The 16,191-nt window shown below is 35.1% G+C and overlaps 1 protein-coding gene across 2 annotated transcripts in view; it reads left to right on the top strand.

The window, feature by feature from the left end:
* The window catches only part of LOC149786376 (uncharacterized), an 83,956-nt gene extending 70,225 nt beyond the window's left edge, over nucleotides 1-13,731 (top strand). For both annotated transcript variants that reach the window (XM_089978192.1, XM_089978191.1), the window contains exons 3-4: nucleotides 6,634-6,810; nucleotides 10,902-13,731. In XM_089978192.1, the coding sequence (XP_089834318.1) occupies nucleotides 6,634-6,810; nucleotides 10,902-11,072 (348 nt within the window). In that variant the 3' untranslated portion in view covers nucleotides 11,073-13,731. The remainder of the gene's footprint in view (nucleotides 1-6,633; nucleotides 6,811-10,901) is intronic.
* The last annotated feature ends 2,460 nt before the right edge of the window (nucleotides 13,732-16,191 follow it).

Here is a 16,191-nt window from a genome sequence, read left to right as displayed (position 1 = left end):
TGGTTCACTTTTATACGAAGTTTTTCTAATCTCATTGACGTAGTGGAAATCAATATGACTGACATTTCAAACGACACTGAAAATGATATAAAAAGGTTACTGAGAGGTGATTAAAACTGGAATTTCTTATAGGTATACCTATATAATCGAATAATATAAAACTAGTTCAAACATTCGTTTTTGTATATTATACTATTGACAACTTTGCAACATGAGACAATTCAGATATACGGAGATGATTACACTTAAATTTGATTCAGTTTTACTGCACATTTAGTATTCAGTTTCCAATCGGCAGAGTAGATGGAGAAGCAAAGGGGGATTATACAGGTCTTCCAAAAGGGGAATGACTCAAGTAGATTATATAATGCTAAGTCAGATTTATCTACACATGTTGAGCGACTCACTGTACAAAGGAGAACAGATTCGGATAATTTACTGATTGAAGTTTCAATCAGAATATTATATGAAAATAATACGGCTGTAGTTGATATAAATATTGGTCCAAATTCACATTATCGCTATAAAGTTGAATAAGAATGCAAATAATGTATATGTGAACTACTTAAAAATATTTTGTTACAAAGTCGCTTTCGATGATTCCGTAACCACTTTTACCAAGAATATAGACCAGGCTTCTGCTATGCTCCTAAAATAGTATATAATGCAACAGATAGTTTTATGGCAAAATGCAGTCTTGTCAAAATCAAATGTTCCTAAAACGTCCTGGTTCTTTAGAGAAATAAATGTAAGTGCAAACTATTAAAGATTTCTGGATCTCAGAAATAAATATAGAGAGGTCTGCATAAATAAAAAGAATTGTTGATCAAAGCTCTGTATATTAAATTAGAGAGTTTATGTGATGAGGCAAATATGTTTCCGGTCTTGTAAGATCGAAATCTAAGAGTACTTCGATGGAAATACCACAAAAATAGTCTAGAATGATTGGAGTATTTCAAAAACATACTGAATCAATCTAGAGGCGAACTACGAACAAATATTGTCTTTTTTTTTGACGATTTATATAAAATCATGACAATAATATAAGAAATAAAAGCCACAAATCAGATTCGCAACTCAGAAATAGCCGAGAAAGAAGTTATTGAAAGAATCAACTTCGTTTAAAGGTAGCAAATGACCTGCTAAAGACGGGCTTTTTGGAGCAGTATCCAAGTGTATATATGATAAACATTGTTTTCTTAGAAACGGTGACATACTTAGGTAGTTTGAAATGTGGACTTGTGCAATGAGAATGTCAAAATTTTAATTTAGTACAACTATTTGGGAGTAATGTTTTATAGCAGATTTAACTGGTCTATATCAATTCATACACTTGCCAATAACGCTTGAATGCCCGTTAAAATCTAATAAGAAAACTCTGATCTCCACCACCGAACAGTGTCTTCAATTTATTTGATGTTCACGTTAAGCCCATTCTCATCTATTCATATGAGACTTGGGAATACAAGAATAGGAAACATGTAGAAAGATGCGATTCCATGAACATTTTATTTGTCTCTTGGAGGACACTAAAATCACCGCAGCTCTTCGTGAATGTGGACAATGTATATTGACTATTATTTGAGATGTATAAAATATTGTCGTAACTTACAGCATCTGCCTAGCTATGGACATCCTAGGAAATGCTATATGATGTTAACATCTCTGGATGATAATGAGAGAATAACTTTGGCAACTTATATCAGGCAGCTGCCTTGTAAATATGGGTATGATTGTGTTGGGATACCGAAGGATGTTTGCTATGCTGATTAGTTATTGTTCAATTTGGACAATGGTTAATGGATTTTAAGTAAATGGAACAGCCTCTTTAAAGAATCGTGGGAATTGTAAAGTCTTATAGATGGGAAAAGTGTTAATATGTTTTTTGAAAGTAATGCGATAATACAGTTATACAATCTCTTTAACTTATGAGAACTTCCTAGTCATAGTTACAGGTCATCGTCATCATCATCATCAGCAGCAGCAGCAGCATCAATCCTGTATCCCAAAAGGTCATTAGGACACCACAGATGACATCACAACCAATTTTCTCCATCATTTCCTGTTCTCTGATGCCATTTGGGAATGATCAAACCTCATGCCTATCCACTCTTAATGTTGTCTTCCCACCTCTTTTTCTCTCTGCATATTCTTCTGTGCCTTGCAAGATTGTTTCTCCCAGTCCAGGTGATCCTGAGAGAGTACTGTACCACTTCAGTTTGCATTTTTTTCACATTGGTCAAGAGGTCTTCATTGGGTCCGATGGCTCGTTGGTTCCTGTTGTGTGCCTCTTTGTAGGTTACATGGTCAATATATGAGATGCCCAATATCTTGCGGCAGCATCTCTTTTCAAAGGTTTTAATCCCTATTTGTTGATGTGATATGAGCGTCCATATTCCACAAGCATACTAAAACAATCAATGTGACAATCGATCTCATCAGCGTTATTTTGGAACCAAGAGCAATATTTGTGTCTTTCCATATTGGTCTCAACCTTTTTATTGCTGCTTTTGTCTGAGCAATCCAGCAAAATAATTCTGATTTGAAGCTCTCATTAGTGATAATTTATCCCACGTACTTGAAACTTGTTACTGTTTCCAGCTTCTGTTCACTGACATTACTTCTGTACTGATGCCTTTGATGTTGTTTGTCATCAGTTTGGTTTTGTTCGCTGCTAATCTCCATAACGTATGTTGTGGAGTTGTGTAGTGGCGTTCAGCCATGTCAGCCAGTTCAGTCATATAATCCGTGAAGCGAATGTTGGTAGTTGTTCTTTCCTCGATGCTGACAACAATGCCGTCGTGGTGTTGCAATGCATCCTCCATGAGCCTTTCCAAGAAATTGTTGAAGAGTGTAGGTGACAGTATACATCCCTGTCTGACTACAACTGTATTTTGGGACGAATCTCCTCTACTGTCATTGATGGAGACAGCACATATGATTTTGTTGTAGAGGTGCTCAACAACCCGCACCAGGTCTGAGCTGATGTTATACTTCCTCATAGTTGCCCATAATGTCTCGTGAAAAAGCCTTCTTGTAGTATATAAAGACATTATATAGATTTTGCTGATGCTGAAGGTATCTCTCGAAAAGGCGTCTGATATTGAAGATTTGTTCTATGGTGTTTCTTCATGCTCGGAAGATTACCTGTTCTTCAGAAATAATTTTGTTTACTTGAAGCTTTAGTCGGTTGAGAATTTTCTTCAGCATGACTTTGCTTAGGTTGCTGATCAGACGGAAGGTTCTGTGGTTTTGCAAATTTGTAGGTTTTCTTTCTAAGGGATCACGTTGACCAAAGACTAAGTCTATGCGGTGGGTCATTCTCTTGTCTGCCATTGCAACTTGTTGCTATGATTGTGACTATTTATTTTCCTTCTGCTCGAATGAACTATGCTGATATGTTGTCAACGCCAGCGGAATTTCCTTTCTTTAGTTACCTAATTGCAGTTTCTACTTCCTCACAAACACTGTGGTTGTCTTCAAGTGTTTCTGCCTGAGGGCAAATTAGTACTGCTTGATCTCCTTGGGTCATATGATTGTAAAATCTTGAGCAGTGTTCTGTCGATTGCTTGATGACCTCAGGATCGTCTCTTAGGCATTTTCCTGATATGTCTTCATGGTGGAAGTTTTCTCTTTGTTAAGAGTTATGAGATCTTTCATTAGCTGATATGCCACCTTGTTGTTGTTCTGCGCACTGTAGTCGTTTCACATCATTGTCTTTTTATCCAGGACTCATTTGCCTTTTTTATCCTTCTCTGATCATGTCGTTTATCTATCTGTCGTTTTAGCTTTTTCATAATCTCTTATTCTGTTTTGCAGCTCTCTTTTTTGTCACATAGCAATGGGACCTATGTTGTGACCCAATTTGTTTTTTGTGACGATATATGCCCATGATCTCGGTGGCTGTGCGATGTGGTTGCTAAGGACTCTGTGTCGGTGACATGGTCGTCCAGGGTTACCAGATGTGTACATTTACCACCTATCATTGTTTGGAATGCTTTTGGATCTGTCAATGTTTAAGGTTAAATCTGCTTCTTGTTTGTTTAGGTTTTTTAATCATCTTCAGGGGAGAATAATTATGACCACTTGCAATATCTGCTCCAGGGAAACTTCGTGTTCTTACGATATTCAGATCCCTCGCTGAATCGTCTTTTTACTAAGGTGTATCCAATGGTTATGATGTTGTCCATCTGGAGTATGACAGGTCCATCTTCTAGATGTTTTTGAGGACCAAACGTGTTTTTGAGGACCAAGACTGTTGTAATCGGCAAACTCTAAGAGCCTGAGTCATATTTGATTAGTTTCAGCATTGCAGAACAATCCGCAAGTGTATTGACAGTTTGTCTGTGAATCAACTCCCACCTTTGCATTCCAGTCTCATTTTGCAAAGCGATTGGCCTTCTTTGGCAAGTTGTCAATACCATCCTGCAGTTGATTGTAAAATGTTTCCAGCTCGTTGTCATCATATATAGATGTGGTTGCATAGGACTGTTTGATTGTGGTGCTGAAGGGAATCACTTCATCGAAGAAGACGTCCACCCAGTTATGCTGTGCTATCATCACACTAATTTATTCATAGTTGGGAGACTAGAGGGGCCGGGGGTGTCTTATTCCATCCCGAACGGAACCAATGGACCTGTACCACTGCCCTTACAGGTAGACAACCATTGTCAACAGGGCACGAAGAGTTCATTATTTAAGCGACAGAGGGGAAATTAATGATGAATTTCATTGTTTAAAAATGCTCAAAAATTACTCAGATTTTAGTTTAAAGTTTTTTCTCACGTTCTAACACGAATCCCCATCTTACACAATATATTATGTTTACTTTGTAGAGAATCTGATGATGTAAGTATAAAAACAGCACAGTTGATGTATTTCGCATTAACGCTAAGGAAAGCTATTTGAAAAAAGTATGTAATTATGTATATGATATCATAAGTATGTGATCATGTGACTTACCACCATACTTTAGCCAATAATTACCCGTATGTTTTCACCCTAATAATATATTTTCCTCAATGTATATTTTTGTACTTGATCCCATGATATTGTAAGAAAAAAGTAAAGTTCTTGCACTTGCTACGGTCATCTTCTTTGAATTTCGTTGATCCTCTTCTATCATTATCTAAATAAGAGTTCTCATCTGTTAGTCGTAACAGGTAACACAGATTACTCCTACTTTCATAACGTACTATATGCATAGTTCTTGTATTTAGAAGCGTTTTGTTTCCTTTCTGAGAGTACTTATCATTTCCCGTTGCTCATTATTTTACCACCGTTCATTCATGTGTCGACCATTAGGTATAAATGTGTACAATTTCATACAAATTCCGTTTTTAAATGCTTTCTTATTGAAACGTATCGTTTTTACACCGCTTTTGACCGTTTGCGTCCCCTTCGCCTATTGTTTGGTATTTTTGTCATAAAGCGTGCAAACTGTGTTTCATGTTCTGTATTAGAAATTTGTTGACGCCTAGAGGTACCTGAAACAGACGCGAAACAAGCAAAACTGTCCATCAGACATAAAGCCAGATAAAGCAGCTTTTGAATGCCACTAGTTAAGTGCAGGCTGGGAGAGTTTTGTCCTCTTGGCCGCTTATTGAATGGGATATTATTCTTTAATGTTTTAACAGATTTTTAGACATTCTCGGTTGTATGGCTAGTTACTTTCAAAGGGTGATAATACTTCCAAAACTAACCCACATATTGTGTTAAGAGTATAATTACAATAAAATAAGTATAAATTAAATGTTGCTATTTGTAGTAAACATTTACCTTATCTTGTATATTCTTGCCAGTTAATCAAATCTAAATGTTGGCAAAATGTGAGCAAGTTCAAAGCACTATTTCAGTGAAAACCAATTACTGTCGTGCGTATAGATAGTAACACACAGACTCACATCCACGCCCACCAACACCACCATCACCACCGAGGATAACTAGTTTACTTGAAGCTTGCTTATCTAATAGCTGGATTGTGTGTGTGTGTGTGTTTGTTTGTGTGTGTGTGTGTGTGTGTGTATGTGTGTGTGTGTGATTCGGCTTTTTAACGTAGCTTAAACAGTTTTTCAGTCATATCGCTACGATGTCTGCAGTGTGACAGTTTATATTGATGTCTAGCACTGGGGCATCATGCCGCAGACATTTAGCATGATGTCCCACCCAGTCACATTATCCTGACACCAGGCCAACTAGTCCTAACCCTAACCTCTTAGTACTGAGCGCCAATCGAGGCAGCTGTTAGTACCATTTTTGTAAGTCTTTGGCATGACTCTTCCCACGACCTCCCGCATCCGAGGCGGACGCTCTAACCACTAGGCCACCGGAACGGTCAACAGCTGAATTGATAATGACCACTCTTTTTAAATGTTTTGCATGACCATGAGCTGAAAGAAATGGTCATGTCTATCAATATTTTTAAAATTTAAAAAAAAAAAAAAAATAAATTTGTTTTAAGCCATGATTTATTTATCATCATTATGTAGTACAGTTCACTGTATGCAAAAGATACGAAATAATTGTGATAAAACAGAAAAAACAGAATGCTTATAAAGACAGTGTTCTTAGAAAATAGCTGGTTTTATTTGCATCAGAGCAACATCCTCTCAAGATATTTTAAACATTTTTCAGTGTTCGACGGATGGGACTATAATGGATTCCGAGACTACGGGGTGCTGTAACGGAACCTTGAGTTACGTATGGCACCATTCGATACTTCCATGCTCCAATATGACCTGCTGTAATACAAGTGAAACAGTGGCAGTTGTGCACGTTAACCATGCACTAGGATTCTGCTTCAGATGCGTGGTAAGATGTACAATCACGGTAGAACAATGCATAATCCTTTTGAAATTCAAACATACTAAAGTGGTTTAAAATACACGGGGAATATTATAGTAAAAGTATTATGTGTTAGGCGGTGTAAGTCCACCATTGCGTCGAGAGAGTTAGGGAGACCACAAGCCACACGACATTTTTGAAGAATCTAAAATTAGTCTCGAGAAACGGGGGTCTTATATCATGATTAGAGATAAGTAATCGTCTGCACAAGACAGTGTGTGTATATATATAAATATATATATATCCTTCCGGTGATAGCCATTTGTACATCATGACAGAGAGAAAAATGCTGCAAATCCAAATCATGTGTGAAATTGCACCTGATTGCCGATCATGAATCCATCCATCCACCCATCCATCCATATATCTATCTATCTATCTATCTATCTATCTATCTATCTGTGTGTGTTTGTGTATGTCTATGTATATATGTATGATTCTGTAAATGATACGATTTGTTTATAACACTTAACAGTACCAATTGAATTCCACTGATGCCTCAACCCAGCATATTGCCAATGATGTTCCTCGTCTAGCAGATATGTGCAGTTTCGTGAGATCTTTTTGGGGTTTCGGTCACATTACGTACGAAACTTGATCAAAAGTTGAAATGATTTATTGCACATGAAGACATGCTTAGTGATACTGGCAGCTAAGGGAGTTTAGCGTTGTTATTTAATAAAACGTTATGCTTTATAGTTGCATCCCTTTCACTGGCATTTAGAATCAAGCATTGATGTATAATTTAAGACCAGACAGGAAGTCATTTCACTGGTGTAAAGAACGATAACAGTTATCTTTTATTGTCTTTTTTGCATTTACGACAAAATAAAACGATAATAAGGTGAAGAAAGTAGTAACTACGATCCAGGTATATGATTTCCCTGCTTCTCAAGCCTTCAGTTGCATGTCTAATAAAATAAAATAAACACTGATTGTGTTTCTATAATAGCATTTCGTTGATGCATTATGGACTAAATGCTCATTTGAGGAAACATTATATGTACTTCTTAAATTCCAAAATGACATGGGAATTTCTAAGTAGTTTACTAAATTACTCCTTGGCAGAAGACCAATATATGAGTTTTGAAGCAACACTTTTTACCTTTTTATATCGTGGGACTTATCCACTGATAATTTCTAGTTAAATTGTTAATCTTGAAAAGTGTTCATTTCCAGCTAAATTTATCAATGGAGCCATATGCATACATTTCTGCTGAAAGTAGCAGAGTTCAAACATTTAATAACATGGCACAAGTGTAATATTCTATCTATTGCATGAATAAAAAAAAATACCAGTTCTATTTGACCAAAACGCAGAATTATGTAGTAAACACCTATATAACATTCGAAAATTTTAAATACAGATGAAGGTGTTTATGTAAAGATTGTTCAAGGGCACTCTTCTACTAAAAGAAACATGTTTAATTGATGCGACGATTTTGCAACCATAACCTTGAAGTCAAACAAAAAATTGACCAAGGCTGTTTGTTCACTGTACAGACTTACTTTGCGTTAACATACATATCAGCTCTATTTTGATCTTTTCGTACATGTTTTAAGGGAATTCAGCTTCAGCACTCTAAAATAACACAATGCAAAATTTTAGTTAACTATTGTCATTGTATGTGTTTATGCATAACATTTAGTATTTACATCTCTTCACAGTTCACAACAGTAAATTCAAATTAGTAGATATTTTCATCCCTAATAATCGTCTGCGAAATTTTTTATAAATTTGTTCAACATTTTTTCCTAGACGGACACTCAGTATATCTTGTCAATAACTAAGCATTGATCCAATGAGAGTATTAAAATTTTAACATTTTACCCTTATATGTAAAACAGTGCATCCGAATAATTTGTGTAAATTAAAGTCCCCTTAAACAAATGTATACTTACTCACTTAAATGAATCTACATTTTCTGACAATTCATCTATTCTTGTACAGTTCTGGATTTGCCTCTTTGCCTCTTTCAAATCCTGCATTGCTAGTGTTGACATTAAGGTTCCAAAAAAGGGTGTATGATTATCCCAAAGTATTCAGTATGGTCTGAAATGACTCTTCAGTTTGTGCAAAATTTAAAAATCATCCATATATAAAACATCATCTTCCTTTTTATTATGCTCTCTGTTAGTACAAATATTGTTTACAAAAAATTGCAAACAAGATTGGCTAAGGCTATCCTTGTTTCAAGTCATTTTGTGATACAAAAAAAACGGAAGAATTATTGTGTCTCACACAAGATTTACGTAATTATAAATAGCATATAATGCCTTTACCACATTACTAACCGTGGCTGTTTAATTTATGCCATAACACATTGCCGTCGATTTTATCGAATGATTATCGATTTATACACACTATAAGTTATTTTGTCACCAGAACTCTTGGAAATAATTACGTTGAGGATACATATGTAGTACACAGCAGACTTTTTCTTCTTGAAACCAGACTGGTATTCGATTATTTATTCACATTTTGAAGTCCATCTACAGTAGCTTTGTTAACTCTTACCATGTAAAAATACTACATTTATTATTATTATTATTATTATTATTATTATTATTATTATTGTTGTTGTTTTTTGTTGTTGTTCTTGTTCTTGTTCTTGTTGCTGCTGCTGTTGTTTTCATCGTTGTTACTGCTGCTGCTTCGCATTATTGTTTCTCGGAGCATATCTCGTATATCCATTCATTATCTAGAGATAGAAAAATAGTTTATTACTTTCTCGACTAATATGTTGACAATTGGTGAAAAATGACAATAGTCTAAGTAGTCTGTGAAACGGACTTTGGTTTGCAGTCTGTTGGTACTTCGTACACTTTATCGGCAGAGACAAAGGAAGGTAAGTGACACGTAATTGACATCGCGTTCATACTATATCTTTTCAAAATAGCAAAAAGAAATTGAATATTGTCTATATTGTGAACATTCCAATATAATGGGACATATTAATGTTCATTCAACTGTGATCATAATAATATTTTTGTGTGTTACTGTTAATTGTTTATGAATGGATACGTTAGCCCTGTTTCACAGACTTAGGTATCCTCTGATAATATTCGTTTTCCCTCCATTATGTTGGTAAATCCGCCCTCACGATTTTAAAAACGAAACGCAGCAATAATACAAATATTCACAGAAGATAATCCTTTGATTCATCATTTTATAAATTCTTATCTGATTGTCACCAGAGGGTGCCTTACACTATCATATTCTGCACATTGAAAACCAAAACGGGACTTTCTTTACCAACACGGCGCCGTATTTGCATGAACAAGTCTATTTTTTCGGACTAATAATACCATGTAGTTCTCCGTCTTCGATAAGCTCTAAATAATTTCTTAAATTTCCGTAAAGTTATATCCTTGAGAACGTATACATGTACGAGTTAAAAAAAATAATAATTTTGTTCGATTATTTTAGAATATTTTTAAGTCTTGTCATTGGAAATATTGGATGCAGACTACAGGTTGTCATGAAAATAGACTGTTCTTGAGACTGTCATGAATCTGTCTCGATGTTTTCAACTTCTTCAGTTTGTTTTAAAATTCGAACAAGTTGACAATCTTATGGCCACCTGGCGTTAAGCAAGGTTAGGCATTTTAAATTGATGAATGAAATGACTTAGGTTCGTGATTTGGTATATCTTTGATGCTTTAGTTTTGTCACAAATCGGCGGTTTTGATGGAAAAGGTGATACAAACAAACGGAGGGTAACCAGATAATGTAGCTATAGTTTAATGGCTAGAGTATCGAACTTGCTACCTGAAGTGTCTGGGTTAGAATCCTGCCCTGAGATTCACCTGATCAGACTTCATGGTGTTGTCTGGACAAGAAAATATAATTTCATCGGAACGAGATAGTCTTTCATGTTTTATTTGCTTTTGAACTCCAGTCTATCAGTCAATAGTCTAAACAGACCATACCAATTACAAGCCATCTGAATACATGTATAAGTTAGTCTTGTGTGTTGATAATGTAATTACCACAGCAGCTGTTGATTCTTGTATAGATACTAGTTTTATTTATTCCACATTTACTTTAATTTCAGCCGAAGACAGAGTTCTCTGGCAAAGAATGTTTTACTGAAGGAAAAGAGGTGGTGACGTCAAATAATGAGACTTTAGACTACCGGCCTAGAACATGCTGTGAGGGCGCAAAATTCAAAGTGCATATTAACCGTGAAGATACTGCTCTCATAATACGATGTATCCGAAGATGACCTGCGATGAATTTTGTAATTTTATAATTATTGTTCTCAGCTGTTAATGTGTAATCTTAATTCATATCATCACAACCTATGTCCACCCTAAGACTCTATCAAATCCTACAGCACATGAAGGAAACGTAAATGAAGACTATAAAGACACTCATTTAGTGATCTCGAAACAGACATTCGAAACATCACGAAGAAAGACGAAAACGACCGTCAATCACTACGCAAATAATTAAATGTTATGTATATCCTATAAAACCTCGTGATAACATCCTTCACTAAACCGGCGTGTTATTTTGGATTACGATTCTTTCGACAAAGAGTGATAAAACCAAAATCACGATACTTCGATAGAACATCACCGACATGTTTGAAGCGATGGTATAAAATTATACTAAAAGAAATATGTATATGTCTTTTACATTCCAAGAAATATTTTATATTTCAAAATATTTATCATGTTTTAATGCCCGAAGAGTTGATTTATTGTGACAAGTTGCTGCTAAAGTAAAATATGGTGCTGTGTTATTCATACATCTTATCATTTTGTACTATCATTTATTTCAACTACTCCTTTAACATTAGTCATAAGGACCACTGCATCGGTCATCGCTTCTTACACTTCAAGGGAAAGCAAACATTTTCAGTTATCATACATAATACAATCGGGTGCTATTTTCTTTAAAATTCTGCAAAGTTTAATTAAACTTTTAACGCGAACATATATTTCCTTCAGTGCTTCTTGTCCCATTTCCTCATTATTGCAGCGTAGATGAATATTTACAATGAGCCTAATCCTTGATGGTAAACATCTGTGTCCTTAAAAATACAACTTGCTGAACAAAAAATTACTTTTTTATTGGTACAATTGCATTTAAATCAATTCTGTTTTGAGAAAAAAATCTGCTTTGATGGTGCGATTATTACAAATATATGTGTGAATGTTATTGCAGTGTACGTTTGTACTGTTATTTGTACATGTGGAAAGCAGTAACTTCATTTTCATAAAACGTTCACACAAAACAGATTCGGGAAGTGTCTGAAGTTAGAAAGGCGTAGTTTTGCTATTGTTTGAAAGAAATGAAATGTATGTACATATGAACCTACAGTTTGCAAACTGCTTGCAAATATAAATCTACCACTATCCTGTACAATCCGTTGTTAGCGTAATCGCAATTCGTATAAAAGCAGACGTAGCTTAGACATGTATGTGCGGGAAAGACCCCAAGTCAATTTTTGTTCTTGTGAAAATCAGGTTTAATGACAACACCTATTGAGAATGTAAATATTTATCTCTCGTAATAACATAGTTTACACCACATCAGACGAGATTTGAAATATCGATAAAGGTACACTAAGGATCAATGCTCCAATATGTTTTATCGTGTTAATTTCGTATTTTAGCGAATTTTGTTTTGAGTGTTATTGGTTTTTGAGAAAAGGATCCTCATATTCCGAAAGCGCCTTGGCTTCAAAAACTTGTTCTAGACTGCATTTTATAGCAATTTTGTCAGACATGCATGAGTACGACTTGAACAGTAATAAAGCATTTTATTTAATCATCAATACTTAAATGGGTCAACATGTCGTCAATAGAGTTCTGAAGAGATTGATGTTTACAGCAGGTATGCTTTAGCCGCGAGTTGGTAGTACGAAATAAATTATTAAAATATTTTGTCACATGCTCGTGTAATCTTATATGGCTGATATGCCATTCAATACAGATATTCCATCCGTCCGCAGGCCTATCCTCTCAGACGCAGCTCAATAGATCCTATGTAAATCAAGTTCGTTTTGAATTTCGTTCATATGTTTAAGCTAAAACTATTGACAGAACGCACAAGACAGACTATACAATAAGTACAAAACCGCATTTAGGTGTTTGTACAAGTCAGGAGAATAATCCTTTTGATAAAGCCAATACGTGTCCCCCATCGTCGTACATCAGAGGAGAAAAGCCATTAAGTTCCTTGATCACCCTTGGCTGCGTATGTTCGGAAAATTTCGTTTCCTTATGAATATGCATAAAGCTGCCTACTCAGTCACTGTGTGCACGAGCTAACGTTTCCACCAGTATGATCCAATATGATCTTTCACGATGTTTGAACGAACCAATTAAGTTTCTCTTCCATATATATTCCGTAGTTGAGAGACAAAACGGGCACATTCATTGATGGGTTGGATATTGTTACATTGTGTTGTTGATGACGTAGTCGTGTTCAGCCGTACTCGTGAAACGTTCGGAAATTTTCAGCACATGCAGCTACTAATGATAAAGAATCGTAACGGGTTGTTGCCGTGACTTGCGACGACGCGTATTCCTAGCCGTATCAAACTCGCTCTTTCAGTCGACTCCGAACGAAGCATGTAGTTTTGTGTATATACAACACTTATATGTTCCACATTTTTATTCATTTTTCATTGACAAGAAAGATTTTATTCTTTAATGAATGATATGGTTGAAGTGCTGTAGTCAAACTTGACGACCAAAGAAATAAATGAGAAAATAAATTACTTTTATTTCAGTGCACCAAATTGAGTTGCAAAACAAGTTGGCGTTTGTTCACTATAAGTCGTTTTATGTATTGATTGCTCTGTTTTCGATTTTTAAGTGTTGATGCTTTCATGTGTAAAAGGTCTAAATTTAAATAAAGAAGAAACAGTATCTGTGTTAAATTTGTTAACCTTATTCAAAGTGGCAAAACATTACGTGGTTTCATACAGAACTTTTAACTGAATGATTCTTTATGACGCTGATGAAGACGAAGTAGATGGTTATGAAGACGACTACATTGATTAGGATGAATGAGGTGATTGTATTGGTTACGGCAATGGTTAACTTTGTTCAAGTGATAGTAGTGATGTTCATTATGACATATAATAATTTTCGTTTAAATCATTAAAACAACACTGTTTCTTAAATCTATTTTGTGTACTCAATAACAGACTTTAAGAACAATTTCCTTGCAATAACTATATAATCTCCGCTCCGGCAATGTTTCAGTCGTTTTCTCATACACTCAAACTACAACCACTTTCTCGACAATCGGGTTTCAGAACACAACTTTCTCTCAAGCATAGCATTGTGGGTCATCTTTTTTGGGACATTAAAAGGGTGGATGGGCGACTGAGTGACTTGTTAGATGAGAGACTCCTTAAAATGATACCATCTTCACTAACCCTAATATATCTTTCATAAATAGCTATTCTATGGACAATAGAACGCCCACATTTTTCGTAACAACCACACTAATTTAAATCCTGTCATTCTTCGTCAAAGGCAATTATTCTTGTGCGTATTAAGAATAAGCATCACTCATTTTCAAAATAGCACTCACATTTTCTTCCTTATTTATTAAGTGATTTTCTCCTTCATGAAAAGTAATTTGCCAACATTGCCTGGGCTTCGTACATGAAATCATTGTCAGAACCTACGACATGCCTTCATCACGATTTTCTGGAACGAAGCTGGTAACATCATTATCTAATCATTGACACAATTAAGAGCTTTTGTATTTATTACACGCATTTTGGAAAAAAACTATGTGGTTTGTTTAAACATATGCTGTATACTCATGAGCAATCTACATTTTGTTGAGAGGAGCCACTCATTATCTGCCAGACTCCGTCTTAGCAACAGGGTATTCAGCAGGCATCTGACAAAATAAAAAGAGTCTCTTTCTTTTTGACAAAACATTTACCCTGTATATTTTAGTCATGAGTTTATTAGTACTGCTTTCGATGGTGTTTCTGGCATTATTTAGTTATCTACCACTTAAAAATGTATCCGGAAGTAGTTTAATCATATCAATTGTAATGTCTGAACATAGGCTAGGGGCGATTTACATGTGACAACAGAGCATAAACTGAGTACGTGTTCTTTTGTCATCGACAATGTATATGCACGTAAACGTTATGAGTCATTTTATAGCTTTCTATCTCTCAATACGGGGAACATGTATCTAATAGGAGACTAAGAAATTTGTATCTGCCTTTCACAGAGTCCGTCCTTGAACAACTCCTTAGCAGACGGGTGCCCAAATACGGCAGGGCAAATCCAAGGAGCCTGATATTGTACCCTGGATTACCTCCCTTATAATATAAACTCGGCGATAGTCAAAGTCTTTTCTTGCAAACCAACGTGTACTATCTTGTCCATGATGTTTAAGCACACTGACCGTAATCTGATAATTGTTATTATTTCTTTCATACTTCGTGAATAAGGGAAATGATCAAATGAGACTATGAAATTGTTAAGGTTTCTTAAATCATTAGGAGTAAAGACCTCCTTCTGAAACACCTATGTTTATTGGAAAACATCAGGATAGATAGCCTTTTTTGCATTTTGTTATTGCAAAGTCGAATTCATTTGTTTAAGTTTGTATCAAATGCTAGAAACTGTAAAACGTTAAAACATATCAACAGTCCCATGTGTCAAACTCTTTTCTAGGCAGTTGAATCTAGTTCTTGTGTATTTTCAATGACATCAAATACTACTCGTATATTTTGTCCCGCATAGCAACGTTTTGTCAATCCAGTTGTATTTTTATGAACAATATTTGGTAAAATGTATTTTTCTCTGAATGATATTTCTTTATTAGCTCTCGTATAATCAATTATAAGCAAAAGTTTATATTTTTTATAGGTATTAATGAAAATTTACCAATCTTTGAGTAATAGCTATTTCTCTCCCCAGAAAACAGAAACTGAAAGATTTTACATACCACTTTTCTAAACCTATCAAAAAGTTTTTTTTATTATTCACAAAATATACTATCGGGTCCTGGATATTCAATTCTTTACGTACTTTAAAATACCTTTTTATATGACGTAGAAGTCCCTCAAATGATGGATTTTCTTCGAGTGCAGCTTTGTGATCATAATCACATAGCATACGTTCTTATTTGAATACATATATTCTTATAACACATTTCGCTTAAACGGAATCACAGTTTGATTACTGATTTTAGTACAATCACTTGTAAGTTTTTGTATGACGTTAAATTCAAAATTTTGTTTTTCCTCTCATAAAAATATTTAGCACTCTTATCTCCTCCTTAGATCACCCTAGGCGTATTCCATAATTTTACGCCTAAAATCATATATCTGAATGAATTGTTTGGAT

This window comes from Sinohyriopsis cumingii, chromosome 12, assembly GCF_028554795.1.
Source record: "Sinohyriopsis cumingii isolate HCF-2022 chromosome 12, ASM2855479v2, whole genome shotgun sequence".
NCBI lineage: Eukaryota > Metazoa > Mollusca > Bivalvia > Unionida > Unionidae > Sinohyriopsis > Sinohyriopsis cumingii.
Note: the sequence above shows the minus strand (reverse complement) of the source record. Positions and strands in the feature narration are given on the sequence as shown.